The 16,068-nt window shown below is 42.9% G+C and overlaps 1 protein-coding gene across 1 annotated transcript in view; it reads left to right on the top strand.

Moving 5' to 3' along the window:
- Positions 1–251: 251 nt before the first annotated feature.
- The window catches only part of PDGFRL (platelet derived growth factor receptor like), a 46,487-nt gene continuing 30,670 nt past the window's right edge, over positions 252–16,068 (top strand). Inside the window, exons 1-2 of the mRNA XM_059909479.1 lie at positions 252–441; positions 9,515–9,812. Coding sequence (XP_059765462.1) covers positions 387–441; positions 9,515–9,812 — 353 coding nt within the window. The 5' untranslated portion in view covers positions 252–386. The remainder of the gene's footprint in view (positions 442–9,514; positions 9,813–16,068) is intronic.

The following is a 16,068-nucleotide window of genomic DNA, read 5'->3' as shown; positions in this document are numbered from 1 at the left end:
CAGTACCCGCAGGATTGCGCGGGGCCTGCTTGAAGTTGGTAAATTGCGTGAAACGCCGAGCGTTGGGGGAACTCGATGAGGGGCTGCTATAATTGACATTTCACCCTCAGCCCTCGCGCTCGGCGCCGGGAAAAAGCGCAGCGCTTCACGGCTCCGCCAGGGGGCAGGAGAGGTTACATTACACAGAATTTTTAAAAAAAAGAAAAATCCCCAAACTTTCCCCCCAAATCTGTTCTTCCTCGTGAAACCGAATCCTCCAGCTGCGGCGTCCCAGGCGCCCGCCCCTCGCCCGCCGCCTCCCCCGGCGCCCCTGCCCTCGCCCGGCGCTTTCCGCGCGCCTCGGACCTGCTGTGCCCCGCACCTCTGCCCCACCCCTTGCCCTGAAGATGAAGGTCTGGCTGCTGCTGGGTCTTTTGCTGGTGCACGAAGCGCTGGAGGACGGTGAGTTACTCTGCGTGGGGGGCTACCCGGCTTGTGCCCTGACTTGATCCCGGACCCCCCCCCCCAACAGCCCTCGTCGTCCTCCAGGTCTTCTTCTAACTTTAGACCTTCCGAGGCCCAGCCCTGGAGCCGCTCCCTACTCCGTGCACCTGCCCCCCCCCCAGGAGGGTCTCCTTACCTCCCTCTCTCCACCTCCCCTGGGAGCCCCTGGGACGGTGGCAGCTGCTCTGACCCTTAGGATCCCCACCAGAAGCGCTCCTGCGCTCCTGGAAAGCTCTCGGCTGCCGGCAAACGGAACAACCCCAGGCAGCCCCTGGTCCAGCCCCCAGTGTCAACGTGTCGGTCTGGGAGGTGGCGCAGGGCGGCGGATCGTTGCCACCTCCGCGCGGCGTTCGCCCCGGGTCTCTGCTCGTGGGGGCGGGTGCCACCTAAACTGAGCCTTTTGCAAGATTCGAAGAGTCCTCCTCCCCCATCTGCGGTCCTAGACTCGTTTCATAAACCAGCGTGGGCTTGAATCCTGCGAGATGTGCCTATCTGGTCTAAGTCTTAGGCCAGATATTTCTGGGTATCAGACCTTCTCCAAACGACTCAAAACCCCACAGCTGTTACACTTCTTATCTGATTGGAGGGGAGAAGATGAAGGACATGGACTTTTGTACACCATATGGGGGCCCTTGTGCCGCTGAACTTTTTTGAATGTGTGCCTGTCCTGGGCCCACCCTGTTGTGTAGACTCACAACCACAGGGCCAGACTTTATTGTGTGTGTGTGTGTGTGTGTGTGTGTGTGTGCGCGCGTATTGTTGTATTTCTCTGTCTATTATCTATATTTCTGTTGACATTTAATTGTTTGGTTGGCTCCATTATTTTTCGATTGGTGTTATTCGTGCAGTATGTTTTGCATCTGTTACATCCTGGTATCCTGAAATCTCCCTTGGAATTCTGCTCTACCGTCACTATTTTTGCTGGTTTTGGTTGAAAAGCAGCTTTTGCTGTTATGCAACCTCCCGCTGGAGGCAGCTCACCCTGGCTCACATCTTTTATCCACTACTCAGTCCTGACCAGTTCCTTCCTTCTTTCCCATGAAACTAGAAGCATTTGCCAGAAAAAGACCACATTCTGGTTTGCAAAGTCCAAAGTGGTTGTGGGACTTGAAGTTGAATGTGAGGCTCCTTAAGCCTAGAGCCTTGCTGGATAAAGTGTAGTCAGTGCTTCTCCTGGGGAGGGGCGGGGAGGAACAGGTCCTCTTTGCCTAGAGAACAGTTGGCGTGAGTTCACGGTGTAAAATACAATAATAAATTGCTCCTGGCAAGTCCTCGTATGTGATCGCTGAAGTGATGGAAATGTAGTATTTGGTATCACTTTTTGAATAGGGCAAGAGACGGTCAGACAAAATAATTTCAAGTGGCCCATTCGCTTGGTTACACAGTTCACCCAAGATGCCTGCCACAGGGGCTCGGCAGGCGGCCTCAGCCTCTGCCTCCTGAATCTCTCCCAGCTAATGTGTGCCCAGACCATGACTACAAACAGCTGCCTGAATCCATTAGCATCTGTTTGTCAAATGTAATTTATACAAACAGTATAGATTTATGAGACAATCAGAAAGTTGAACACAGACTGAATATTTTTTTTTCAGACTGAATATTTTATAAGAAATAATTGATAAATTTTAGATGTGATAATAGCACTGTGGCTTTGTTTTTAAAAGTTAAAAGTAAAAGTAAAATATATAGTATAAACTATTTGTGAATAAAACATTGAACACATAATTAGAAAAGTAAATCTGCTTCAGTAAAGTATATAAGTTTTTCTAAACCTATTAAGAATGTTTTCTCGGGTTTGAGTTATCATGTGGCTGGCTGGGACCAGGAACTGAGAGTGGCTTAGGTGGGGTGCCCGTCCAGTGCCAGCCTCTGATTAACAAGTCGGAATATGGTACATTCCTGGGTCATCCCAAAGCACGAACTGCAGACACCGGCCCGTGATTCAACTTCTCCCACTGCCTTTCCATCTTTCTGATCACTTCTAGGAGAGGCTTTCTAATAGTAAAAGAATTCCCTGTAAGCATATACTGGGTGTACATCTGCTCTAACCCAGCAAAGTTTGCCTGGCTTCATTCTAAAATGCTTTAAATTTTTAGAAGTAATGTTATTTCTTCTCATGAAGAGTGGGAGTTGGAAGGGCACGCCACTCTTGTGGCATGAAAGTGAGGCATGAAAACAGTTAATAAAAGGTCCAAGATGCCACTTAGAGCCAGACGTGGCTCATGGCACCTGATTTTCAGCATGTGTATGGAATACATGCCACTGTGTTTGTTGATACGGTGCTGCTATTTTTACATAAAAGAGTGTACAACATCACAGGTCCTTACCAGCTTTTGTTATCTACATATTTTTACCCAGTGTTGAGAGCAAATGATGAAGTATAAATATTGATTTGTTACTGCTGTTTTGTCAATCTCACGCCAGACCCTTGATCAATACTAATTTGATCTTCAGTCTAACGTGGGCTTATTTTCGGTCCTGTGAAGGTTCCCTTTCTGGGGAAACTAAAGAGATTCATTATGATGTGAGGGCAAAACAGCCTGATCTCTAAGAAGGTAAGGGGAGTGACACTGAAAATGAGTCTCTAACCAGTACTCTGTGTCACTATTGTGACTCAGTTTATTCCTTGGAAAAAGGATAAAAATTAGTTCCGAAAACCTTATAATGAAAAAATTGTAAAAACTCTCATTGTTCACACATGCAAATAATGAATGTTTTGAAGCGTTTAGGATCTTGGTCTGTGTGTTTGACATACAAAATCATCTCTGATCCTTAGAGCTGAAAAAGAGGAAAGTTTAGGGGCAACAGAGAGACCGGCAGCGTGCCAGCCAGAGCAGTGAGAGAAGTTCTGAGGATTGATGGCTGCCCCTGTACAAGGTTGTAAAGCCCTGCCCTTGCGGTGCTCATAGTCTAATGGAGAGGACAGGTGACAAACAAGTACAGATAGCATTTCAGGAACTGATAAGCGGCGTGAAAAATCAATAATCAGGATGTATTAGTTTCCTAGAACTGCTGTAACCAAGCACAAACTAAGATACTACAAGTTCTTAGTTCTCGCACAGTTCTGGCGGATAGGAGTCAAATCAAGGTGTCAGCAGGGCCATGCTGCAGCTGAGACCCTGGGCCGAATCCCTCCTTGCCTCTTTCTAGCTTTGGCTGGCGGCCGGCGATTCTTAGTGTTCCTTGGCTTACAGCTGTATCTCCCCAATCTCTGCCTCTGTTGTCATCTGGCCATCTTCTCCCTCTGTGTGTGTCTTCATCTGGCATTTTCCTCTGTGTGTGGGTCTCCATATAAGGACACCGGCTTATTGGATTAGAGCCCATCCTAATGACCTCATCTTTTTTTTTTTTAATTTTTATTGGAGTATAGTGTTTCTACTGTACAGCAGAGTGAATCAGCTATACATGTATATATATCCCCCCTTTCCTGGATTTCCTTCCCATTTAGGTCACCACAGAGCATTGAGTAGAGTTCCCTGTGCTATACAGTAGGTTCTCATTAGTTATCTATTTTATACATAGTATCAATAGTGTATATATGTCAATCCCAATCTCCCAATTCATCCCACCCCCCCTTTCCCCCTTGGTATCCATACCTAATGACCTTATCTTAACTTGATTATGTCTGCAAAGATCCTATTTCCAGATAAGGTTACATTCACCAGTTGCAGGGGTTAGGACTTCAATGTATCTTTTTGGAGACACAGCTGAACCTATAAGATAGGGTAAGAGGATGGAGAGGGCTGCCGAGGGTAGTGTGCGTGGGGTTTGGATAGGCGAGTCAAGGGCCAGCTGAGGGGGAGGAAGCAGGTGCTGCTTGTCTGAAAGAAGAGCCACGAAGCCTAAGGGCATGAGCTTCAAGGTGTCCTGGTGGTCACTGTGGCTGAAGGAGCATGAGAAGTGAGACGGGAGTTGGCAATGCCCTGTCGGGTGTGGGAAGACTTCGGACTTTAAATTAGATGAAAGTCACTGGAGGGTCTCCAGCGGAGGAGTGCCCATGGTCTAATTTATATTTTCAAAGGTAGGTGTGCTTAGGTAGAAGCCAGGAGCCTGCATAGGGAGCTCTTTTAATAGTCTAGGTGAAAGTGGTTGCAGCGGATGTAGGGAGTAGAGCCTGGGTTCGGGGTCTGTTTTGAGGGCAAAGCCAAGAGGGTTTGCTGCTGGATTGGACGTGGCTTTGGAAAGAAAGAAGAGAATCCTGTGTGACTCAGAGGTTTATGTTCTGAGCAACTGGGTGAATAGAGTTGCCATTTGCCGATAAAGGGACACCGGGGAAGGAGCTGATTTGAAAGGGCATCTAGAGTTCAGTGTGGACGCGTCCAATTTGAGATGCCTCCTAGCCTTCCAAGTGGCAGTGCTGAGTAAGCAACAGAATATTCAGATCTGGATTTAGAGGCAAAGTGAGGACAGGAACAAGGCAGGTCTCAGCATATAAATGCTGTTAGTGCCAAGGGGACTGGCGAGGCCGCTTAGAGACAGAGAGGAGTTGCGAGGATTCAGCCCTTTGGACTCAGGCAGGAAAGGAAGATGAGGAAGGCTGCCAAATGGACCGAGAACTGAGACAGTGCCATGTCCTGGAAGCCAAGCGAATAAAGTGTTTCAAGAGAGCGTGGTCATTTTGCAGTATATATAAATATGGGATCATTATGTTATTCACCTGAAACTAATATGTTAGTTGAGCTGTCAATTACATCTCAAAAAAAAAGCGTGATGAACTGTGTTCTGATGGATGCTTTGGAAAAAAAAAAATGTATCAATCTAAGGTCTTTATCCTGAAATAGAAGTATAATCTTAGAAGTTGCTCTTTTAAGAAAATGATACTTTAAGCAATGATATTGAGGGCATTTTGGAGTGGGGTTCCAGAGGGGGTAGGGAAAAGAGGCTCTCATCATTCTACATTTTTACCTCCCTACTGTCATTGCTTTCTCAACTTCTCATGTTTGTTCTTGGAAAAGTATATGTGTTCCTATGGGGTGTTTCATGAGGAATGGAAAAACGAGAGTGAGGTGTCCCAGTTTATACAACTGGTTAGGGGAACCCCTGAGCTACCCAGCAAATTTCTAGTGTGGATATTTAGATGCTGTTCTCAGGTCAGATCTTTCCCCTTAACTGCCCATGGAGAGAAAAAAGCAAACAGCTTCAGGTCATTGATGTGAATGGCTGTGTTTACAGGGAGTCCGCATCTAAGCAGCTGTCGGTGATTCTTCTAATGGATTTATTTTCTCCTCCCACACAGTCTGATAGAATTAGAGAGGTTACTAGTCAGGTCATCTTTATTGAATAAGCTTTGATTGCAATCGATCCCCAGCTGATGCTGGAGAATTACAGTCCTTTGCCCTATGTGCTTCTGGCTGTGCAACATTTACTCATTCATTTTGGAGATGTTTTTTGACCAGCATCTCTTCACTGGGGGATTGTAATGTATGCCTTGGAAAAGCATCTCCAGCCCTTCCAGGAAGCTTGTGCCCTCATCCCGGGCATCAAGTTCTGTTTGACTTGGAACTCCTTGTCAAAGCCCGTGACCTACCAAACAAAGAAACCACTTAGATAATGGTGCTGTGCCTGAGATCCATGCAAATAAAGTGAAATGCTGATCTTGAGTGAACTGAAAGCAGCAAGATGAACCAGAAAAGACTCTAGATCTGGTTTTTCACTGCCGCCTTAGTAACCTTGGGTGAGCTACTTGGCATCTGTGGTCTCAATTTTCCACCTGTAAATTAGGAAAGATAATGAGCTGCTTTACCTCCATCACGAGTTGATCATGGAGATCACCCTGAGACATTACGAGACAACCCCAAAACAAGCAGCACCTCGCTCGCGCTTACTTACTGTGGGTCAGACACTGGTCTCAGCATTTTAAACATATTAACTCGTTTAATCCCCACAGCAATCCATGAGATATTATTACCATATAATTCTCAATCTACAGATGAGGAAAGTAAGAGAGAGGGTAACTTCCCAAGGTCACACAGTAAGTCAACAATGACTTCAGGACCTAAAGTCTGTAACGACATTCAATGGTTTGTGAATTTTATCATTTATTTCTCTATAAAATATGCTGTGCCGTAATCTCAAAAATGCAATGGTAATGGACTTTCACTTTTGTATATCTACATTGTAAACTCTTATATTTTTTTAGGCCTTTGGAAAATAACTAATTTACTTAGTTAGCCTGAAGAGTCATTCTTTTAAAAAGATAGACATGGGATTTGGGAGTCGCTCAGTCCTAGGACTTGCCCGTGGGACCGCTGGTCTGGCTCCTTGAACTTTGTGTCATCACTGTCCAACCATGGACCAGTTCCATGGTCAGGCAGCTGGACCGACTGATGGGCCTATTTGGTCAAAAGGTCAAATGATTTTTCAGGGATGATAACACATATTGGAAGGCGTTAAATCCATAACTAGTTAATCGAATGTTCCTGAGTGGCATTGCCACACGGGATCTGAGAGCTTAGAATCAGGCAAACTGCGTGGGCTGCCTAAATTCCCTAGGATTTACAAACAGTTGTTGTCATTTCCGATAGCCTGAATTCCTGTTCATGATGAAGAAAAAAACACCAAATTAGACATCAATCCAGAGGTCCATGACTCTCACAGGCATAGTTTGACCGAAATGCTTGCAGGGCACAGATGACTTGGACAGCATCATGGTAGGCTTTTAATTTCTGCCTTAAGAAAAAGACAGTGACTTTTACCTGTTGTAACAATGAGGCTCATGCTTCACAATTGATGTTGCTGGATTAGAACATTTCTGTGGGTCTAATATGTTCCCAACGATTACAACGCTTTTCCTTCTGGGAGGTTGCGGAAATATGTGCATGGGCACCCCTGCCCGCCCCCATCTGTCATTAGAACCCTGGGCGTAAATAAACCAAGTGTGCAGGGTCTGGGGAAGTCTTGACAAACAGCAGGTATTGGGACTCGCCTTGGAGACTGGGGCTCAAGGGCACAGCCCTGCTCCCTGGAAGGACTGAGAAAGCTCAGCAGGGCCCGTGACCCAGAGGAACCAGAGTAGAGGAAGGATGGGAGATAAGAAGAGACTCAGACCCCGGGAAAGGAGAGGTCACAAATGGACCTGGAGTCACGGAAAGGCTCGCGGGGCTCAGGAGCGACACAGCCACACCCAAAGAAGGCCGCGCGCCAAGGACTTGGTGTTGATACTGAGCTCACAGTGGGGTTGGTTCCGGAGTCTGGGCAGGGCTGAACCAAGAGTGGAGGCCAAATGGCTCCTGTTTCAAAGCGCAACACGCAAAAGAAGCCAAGTTCATCATTACACAGTTGAGTCCACGTCAGCTGAGTTTTTGGTACAAATCATCAGACTACGGCTCCACGAAACGCTCGCCAAGTGCACACACACCATGTGAACAGCCCAGATCAAGACAGAACGGTCCTGGCAGTCCCTCTCCCGTCCCCTCCTGGGTCATCCCCATCCCTCGTAGGAAAACCACCGCCTGACTCCTCACCTCAGAGATTCAGACCTGAAGTTTCTAAAAAATCAAGCTTCTAACATTTGTAAATCAGGAAACCTGTGTTTCTGCCATCCTGTGAGAAATCAGATCCTGTAACCCTGGACACTCGCTCGCTCCAGGCAGCTGTCCCTTCGGGAGGGCGTGGCCTCTCCAGGCCCACCTGGCTCACCTCATTTTGTCACCAGCCTGGTCTGCTGGTGTAAGAGCTTGCAACACTTGCCTTTTTCTGTCTCTTGATCCCAATTTCAGTGTCTCTGTACTCTTGACCACCCGAGCCCTTTATACACCAAGGTAACGTTAGATAAATAAATACGGACATCAAAGAGGGAAAAACATTTTCTCCTGATTTATCACATTTCCCCATTTTATACAAATGCCCTGTAATTCCCTCAACCGGCCAAGACTTGTGTAGTTATCTATTCAAAATATCTACAGGCTGTTGATCTGCATGTAGTGAAATGGGGGTCAGGAGACCTGAGTTTTACTTTCACATCCTGTCACTAGCCAACTTTGTGCAATTTAACTTTTAAGGCCTCCTTTATTATTTTTTTAAAATGTATAACATGAGGACCTTAAATGATCTCTCAGGATCCTGTAAGTTTGGACGTTTTATAATTCTGTGGGCTTATATCAAGGTCACCTTGGAGCTGATGCAGACAGTGGAGCAAATGAATTGCCAAGTCTCCTCCTCTTTGCTGGGTGGACACAGCACATGGCCATGTGGGCTGGGTGGACAGCTGAGATTTCTGGAACCCAGAGGTATTCCAAGGGCAGGGCAGCATTGTCTGTAGAGAAGGGAAAAACAGCAGTAAGAAAATGGACTTAAAGGTCGTCAGTTCTTACCACCATTTGCCGGCAATTCTCAACAATGTTGGTGATAAAATACTCCTCCCCCCAATGTATTTTGTTGGCTAAATTCTAAACCTTTGCTAAAGTTACCATTGAGTTTTAATAATGTATATGTATGCTTTAAATGAACACAGGGTTAGTACTTATTTCTTCCTAAGCCTTGTATCCTGCATGGATGTTGTCCGCCCTGACACACACAGGCACCACAGTACGTACTCATCTGGGAGAAAGTTTGTGATGGTTTGAAATCTTCTGAGTGTGCTTGCAGTGTAGTCTGTGTCTCCACTCCCTGGGGACTACATATTCCTGGGTTTAAACAGTTGGTTCAAAATGAACAATGACAGCACTGAGATGGCAAGGACCAGAAACAGACCTTGAGAGGCTTCAGGTCCACCATTCTGGGTACCACCTTAGAGCTGGTGAGACTGAGTGTGAACCACAAGAAAAAGTTGTTTTGTTTGGGAAGTGCAAATGTTAGCTCATACGTGAGATATTTTGCTGAGTTTGAACAAAATCTTGGAAGCTGAAATTGATTCCCTTTCAGTTACTAATTGGTTTAAAGCTAAAGAATGAACCAAGAAAATAATGATCATTCCTGAAAATAACTTTGACATAGGAGGAGAGGGATATTAAAAACGATTTGTTTCAGGGGTTGAAGACTCTGGGTATGTTAACCACCAAAGCCCATTGTTCTCTCCTCATGTTTGTACCAGTTGCTGGTCAACATCCTCCCAAGAACAAGCATCCAAAGGAACCCGGAGAGAACAGAATCAAGCCTACCAACAAAAAGGTGAAACCCAAAATACATAAAATAAAGGACAGACACTCAGCTGATTCAACACCAAAGACACAGTCTATAATGATGCAAATGATGGATAAAGGTCGCCTTCAGAAACCCGCTGCAACCCTGAGCCTGATGGCAGGGCAAACTCTAGAGCTTCGATGTAAAGGGAATAAAATCAGATGGAGCTATCCCGCATACCTTGACACCTTAAAGGACACCCGCCTCAGGTAAGCCTTTTCTTTTACTTGTGTTGGGTCAAGGATTTGGTTTCATACCCTTGCTTAATATCACATTGTGTCTGACATCTACCATTTTACTTTAGCAGATTATAAAAATGGAAGCTCATTGAGCAAAAGCCATTGGTTTTATTGCTTCACGCAGTTAAAAAAAATTATTGCAAATCCTACCAACATTGTTTAAACAGTGAACTGTTAAAGGAAGCCGTATGACAGATAATTAAAACTGTGATGTATAGAGGTAGAGATTTAAGAATTCATACTGTAAAAAATAATGGACTCAATGCTTTATGTCATTTTTTAAGTAATTGTAATGAAAACTGACTAATGGGAGATTCCTATGAGCAACTTGACCAAAGATGAATTGCTTTTGACCTTTTCAACTTCTTCTGGATTTATTTTTACTTTTCCAAGTATATGGCTTTTATATTCAGAGGCATCCGTTGGTAAGAAGGCTAAAGATTCCTCATGTTTGAATGAGTACCTTCAGGAAAAGTGGTTAAGATGATGATTATGTAAACTATGAAAGGCAAGAAAACAGAGCATCTTTTAGAGGGTGCCAGAAAGGGCCTATGGCGTTAGGGGGTGTTTTCCTGCGTATCTTTGGGGAAGCCCTCTAAACTCCCTCCCTCAGTTTCCTCTGGCAAAGAATGAAGGGGATTGGTCTATGTGCTTCCTAAGATTCTTTCTAGACCTTTCTTCATATGAAAGGTCAGGATATTCTGCATATGATTCAGGATAGAGAAACAGAGGAGATCGTCTGTTTGGGATGATTGGAAGGGGGAGGAGAAAGAACGTGGATCTCAGACATCCAGCCCAAAAGCTGCATGTTCAAAAGAGAGTCATATTTCCACGCACACTCCACCTCCTTGGATCGTCATCTCCCTCAAGGACGCCACCACCCACTCAGCTGCTCAGCCTGAAAACCGGGAGCATTCTTGCCTTCTCCCTCTCTCCCTCACTCCCCACATCCAATCGGTCACCAAGTTCAGTCACTTCAGCTTCCCTTCCTCCCTTCCTTCCTTCCATTTTTATTGAAGTAGAGTTGATTTACAAGGTTGTGCCACTCTCTGCTGTACAGCAGATTGACTCAGTTATACACATAGAGACATTCTTTTTAAAAATTCTTTTCCATTATGGTTTATCCCAAGAGATTGGATATAGTTTCCTGTGCTGTATAGTAGGACCTTGTTGTTTATCCATTCTAAACCTAATAGTTTGCACCTGCCAACCCCACACTCCCAGTGCATCCCTCTCTCTCCCCCCTCCCTCTTGGCAACCCTAAGTCTGATCTCTATGTCTGTGAGTCTGTTTTGTAGATAGGTTCATTTGTGCCATATTTTAGATTACACATATAAGTGATATCATATGGAATTTGTCTTTCTCTTTCTGACTTAACTTCACTTAGTATGATGATCTCTAGTTGCATCCATGTTGCTGCAAATGGCATTATTTCATTTTTTATGGCTGAGTAGTATTCCATTGTATGTATGTACCACATCTTCTTTATCCATTCATCTGTCGATGAGCGTTTAGGTTGTTTCCATGTTTTGACTATTGTGAATAGTGCTGCTATGAACATAGGGGTGGATGTATCTTTTTGAATTGTAGTTTTTTCCGGGTACATGCCCTGGAGTGGGATTGCTGGATCATATGGTAATTCTATTTTTAGTTTTCTGAGGAACCTCCATACTGTTTTCCATAGTGGCTGCACTAACATTCCCACCAACAGTGTAGGAGGGTTCCCTTTTCTCCACGCACCCTCCAGCATTTGTTGTTTGTAGACTTTTTAATGATAGCCATTCTGACCGGTGTGAGGTGATACCCCATTGTAGTTTTTTTTTTTTTTAACATCTTTATTGGAGTATAATTGCTTTACAATGGTGTTGTTAGTTTCTGCTTTATAACAAAGTGAATCAGCTATACATATACACATATCCCCATATCTCCTGTCTCTTGCATCTCCCTCCCACCCTCCCTATCCCACCCCTCTAGGTGGTCACAAAGCACTGAGCTGATCTCCCTGTGCTATGCAGTTGCTTCCCACTAGCTATCTGTTTTACATTTGGTAGTATATATAAGTTCATGCCCATTGTAGTTTTGATTTGCATTTCCCTAATAATTAGTGATGTTGAGCATCTTTTCATGTGCCTATTGGCCATCTGTATGTCTCCTTTGGAGAAATGTCTACTGTCTTCTGCCCATTTTTCAATTGGGTTGTTTGGTTTTTTTGCTGTTGAGTTGTGTGACCTGCTTGTATATTTTGGAGATTAAGCCCTTGTCAGTCACATCATTTGCAAATATTTTCTCCCATTCCGTAGGTTGGCTTTTCATTTTTTTTTTTTTTTATGATTTCCTTTGCTGTGCAAAAGCTCATAAGTTTGATTAGGTCCCGTTTGTTCTTTTTACTTCTATTGCCTTGGGAGGCTGACCTAAGAAAACATTTGTACAATTTATATCAGAGAATGTTTTGCCTATGCTCTCTTCTAGGAGTTTTATGGTGTCATCTTATGTTTAAGTGTTTATGCCATTTTGAGTTTATTTTTCTGCATGGTGTGAAGGTGTGTTCTAACTTAATTGATATACATGCAACTGTCCAACTTTCCCAGCACCACTTGCTGAAGAGACTATCTTTTTCCCATTTTATACTCTTGCCTCCTTTGCTGAAGATTAATTGACCATACGTGTGTGGGTTTTTTTCTGGGCTCTCTATTCTTTTCCATTGATCTGTATGTCTGTTTTTGTACCAGTACCACACTGTTTTGATTACTGTAGCTTTGTAGTATTGTCTGAAGTCTCGGAGACTTATGCCTCCTGCTTTGTTTTTTCCCTTAGGATTGTTTTGTCAATTCTGGATCTTTTATGATTCCATATGAATTTTTGGATTATTTATTCTAGTTCTGTGAAAAATGCATGGGTAATTTGATGGGGATCGCATTAAATCTGTAGATTGCTTTGGGTAGTATTGCTATTTTAACAATATCAATTCTTCCAAGAGAATGGGATATCTTTCCATTTCTTTGAATCCTCTTTAATTTCCTTTATTAATGTCTTATAGTTCTCAGTGTATAAGTCTTTCACCTCCTTGGTCAGGTTTATTCCTAGATATTTTATTTTTGTGTGTGTGTGATTTTAAAAGGTATTGTTTTTTACATTCCCTTTCTGATATTTCATAGTTAGTGTAAAGAAATGCAACCAATTTCCGAATGTTAATCTTGTATCCTAACACTTTGCTGAATTCATTTATTAGTTCTAGCAGTTTTTGTGTGGAGTCCTTAGGTTTTTCTGTGTCTAGTATCATGTCATCTGCATATGGTGACAATTTTACCTCTTCCCTTCCAATTTGGATAACTTTTATTTCTTTTTCTTGTCTGATTGTTGTGTTGAATAGAAGTGGTGAGAGTGGGCATCCTTGTCTTGTTCCAGATTTTAGCAGGAAGGCTTTCAGCTTTTCACCATTGAGTATTATATTGGCTGTGGCTTTTATTATGTTGAGATATGTTCCCTCTATACCCACTTTGGTGAGAGAATTTTTTTTTATCAAGAATAGATGTTGAATTTTGTCAAATGGTTTTTCTGCATCTATTGAGACAATCATGTGGTTTTTGACTTTTCTTTTGTTAATATGGTGTATTACATCGATTGATTTGTGTATGTTGAACCATCCTTGTGAACTTGGGATGAATCCTACTTGGTTGTGATGTATGATCTTTTCTATATGTTGTTGGATTTTATTTGCTAATATTTTGTTGAGAATTTTTGCATCTATATTCATCAATGATATTGACCTGTAATTTTCTTTTTTGGTGGTATCTTTATCTGGTTTTGGTATCAGGGTGATGATGGCTTCATAAAATGTCTTTGGGAGTGTTCCATCCTCTTCAGTCTTTTGGAAGAGTTTGAGAAGAATTGGGATAAGTTCTTTGTATTTTTTTTTTTTTTTTGTATTTTTTGTAGAATTCACCTGTGAAGCCATCTAGTCCTGGACTTTTGTATGTAGGGAGTTTTTTTTTTTTATTATTACACATTCCATTTCACTTACAGTGATTGTTCTGTTCAAATTATCTATTTCTTCTTGATTAAATTTTGGTGGGCTGTATATTTCTAGGAAGTTGTCCATTTCTTCTAGGTTGTCAAATTTGTTGGCATATAATTGTTCATAGTATTCTCTTAAGGTTTTTTGTATTTCTGCAGTATCAGTTGAGATTTCTCCTTTTTCATTTCTGATTTTGTTTATTTGGGTTCTCTCTCTTTTCTTCTTGGTGAGCCTGGCCAGAGGTTTGTCAATTTTGTTTACCCTTTCAAAAAACCAGCTCTTGTTTTTATTGATTTTTTTTTCTATTGTTTTTTTAATCTCTATTTTGTTTATTTCCTCCGTGCTCTTTATTATTTCTTTCCTTCTGCTGACTTTAGGTTTTGTTTGTTCTTTTTCTAACTCTTTTAAGTGGTAGGTTATGTTGTTTATTTGAGATTTTTCTTGTTTTTTGAAGGCCTGTATCACTGTGAACTTCCCTCTAAGAACTGCTTTTGCTGCATCCATAGATTTTTTTTTTTAAGATTTATTTTATTATTTATTTATTTAATTTATTTTTGGCTGTGCTGGGTCTTAGTTGTGGCACGTGAGATCTTTCATTGAGGTTTGAGGGCTCTTCGTTGCAGCATATGGGCTTCTCTCTAGTTGTGGCATGCAGGTTTTTCTCTTCTCTAGTTGTGGCAAGCAGGCTCCAGGTCATGTGGGCTCTGTAGTTGTGGCATGCGGGTTCTAGAGTGCATGGGCTCTGTAGTTTGCGGCATGTGAGCTCTCTAGTTGAGGCACCCGAGCTCAGTAGTTGTGGCATGTGGGCTTATTTGCCCTGCAGCTTGTGAGATCTTAGTTCCCTGACCAGAGATCGAACCTGCGTCCCCTGCACTGTGAGGCGGATTCTTTATCACTGGACCACCAGGGAAGTCCCATGTCTCAAGGTATTTTTTAATTTCCTTTTTGATTTCCTTGTTGACCCATTGGTTTCTTAGTAGCATGTTGTTTAGCCTCCAGGTAATCGTTTTTTTCTCATTTATTTTCCTGTTGTTGATTTCCAGTTTCATGCTGTTGTGGTCGGAGAAGATACTTGAAATACTTCAACTTTCTTAAGAGCCATAAACCTGTCCTCTTTCCATCGCTGGTGTTGCTACGCCAGTCCCAGGCACGTTACCCCTCATCACCACCAGTACTGCAGTAACCACACCCAGGCTTGTCCTCCTCCATCCTCCTCAATGAATCTAGAGTGACGCTTTAAAAATGCAGGTCTGATTGTGTCAATCCCCTGCTTAACACTCAGTGGGTCTCCATTGGTAAGGAAGTTCAACGTCCTCATGCGACTCTTTGAGACTCTCCCTGATCACCCCTGGTGTCTAGATTAGTGTGTCTGCTTTCATTGGCCTGGGTTCCTGTGACATCGTCAAATTCACCAAGCTCTTGGAGCCTTAAAACTTGCTGCTTTCATGGTCTAGACCACTCTGGGCCCCTCTTCACCTGGCTGACTTCAGCCTCAGGGTCACTTTCTCTGGGAGGCTTGTGTCAGGCCTCCCTAGATTTGCATCCTCATGGCCCCTAGTGCATCCTTTTTTGAGCACTCTACATACTTGTAACTCCTTTTTTTTTTGTAAATCTGTATTTTTCACCAGGACTTAGCTGAATGCTTCACATTTAGCTTTATCTACTGAATAACTGAATAACAATCTTCCCCTTCTTGCTCACACATACGTTGGAGAATAAATAATATATGCATATAAGAAATATCTCTCTGTCTATCTAACCTCTTGTATTAAGTCCTCTTTCACGTTTTATTCTGAAGATACCCTTCTGGCTTCATGTGATGTGACAGTATATAGTTTTTTGCTGAAGCATTATTGGGTTGGATGAGGAGTGGAAGGTGAGAGAATATGATAGTTTTTCCCATTTTCATCTCCATACTTGACGTGTGTATGTGTATACATGTGTGTAGCTATTGCTTGGGACAAATCTGGCAAGATTTACTACTGTTATCCTTTTAAATGACTTAATTTACCAAAGTCAAATTTACACACTTTTTTTTAAAATGAGAATTGAGCTGATTTAACTTATTCTGAACAGTCAGTCTTTGACTTACACAAACTATCCTAAACCTAGATGATTTAGCCCTTGAATATTTCATATTTTCTAGGAGGATTTTCAAAGTTATATTAGCCAGAATCTGTTTGAAAATATCTTAAGGACTCAAAGTGAAGT

Source organism: Balaenoptera ricei, chromosome 21 (assembly GCF_028023285.1).
Source record: "Balaenoptera ricei isolate mBalRic1 chromosome 21, mBalRic1.hap2, whole genome shotgun sequence".
NCBI classification, from domain to species: domain Eukaryota; kingdom Metazoa; phylum Chordata; class Mammalia; order Artiodactyla; family Balaenopteridae; genus Balaenoptera; species Balaenoptera ricei.
This window is presented reverse-complemented; position numbering and strand designations above follow the sequence as displayed.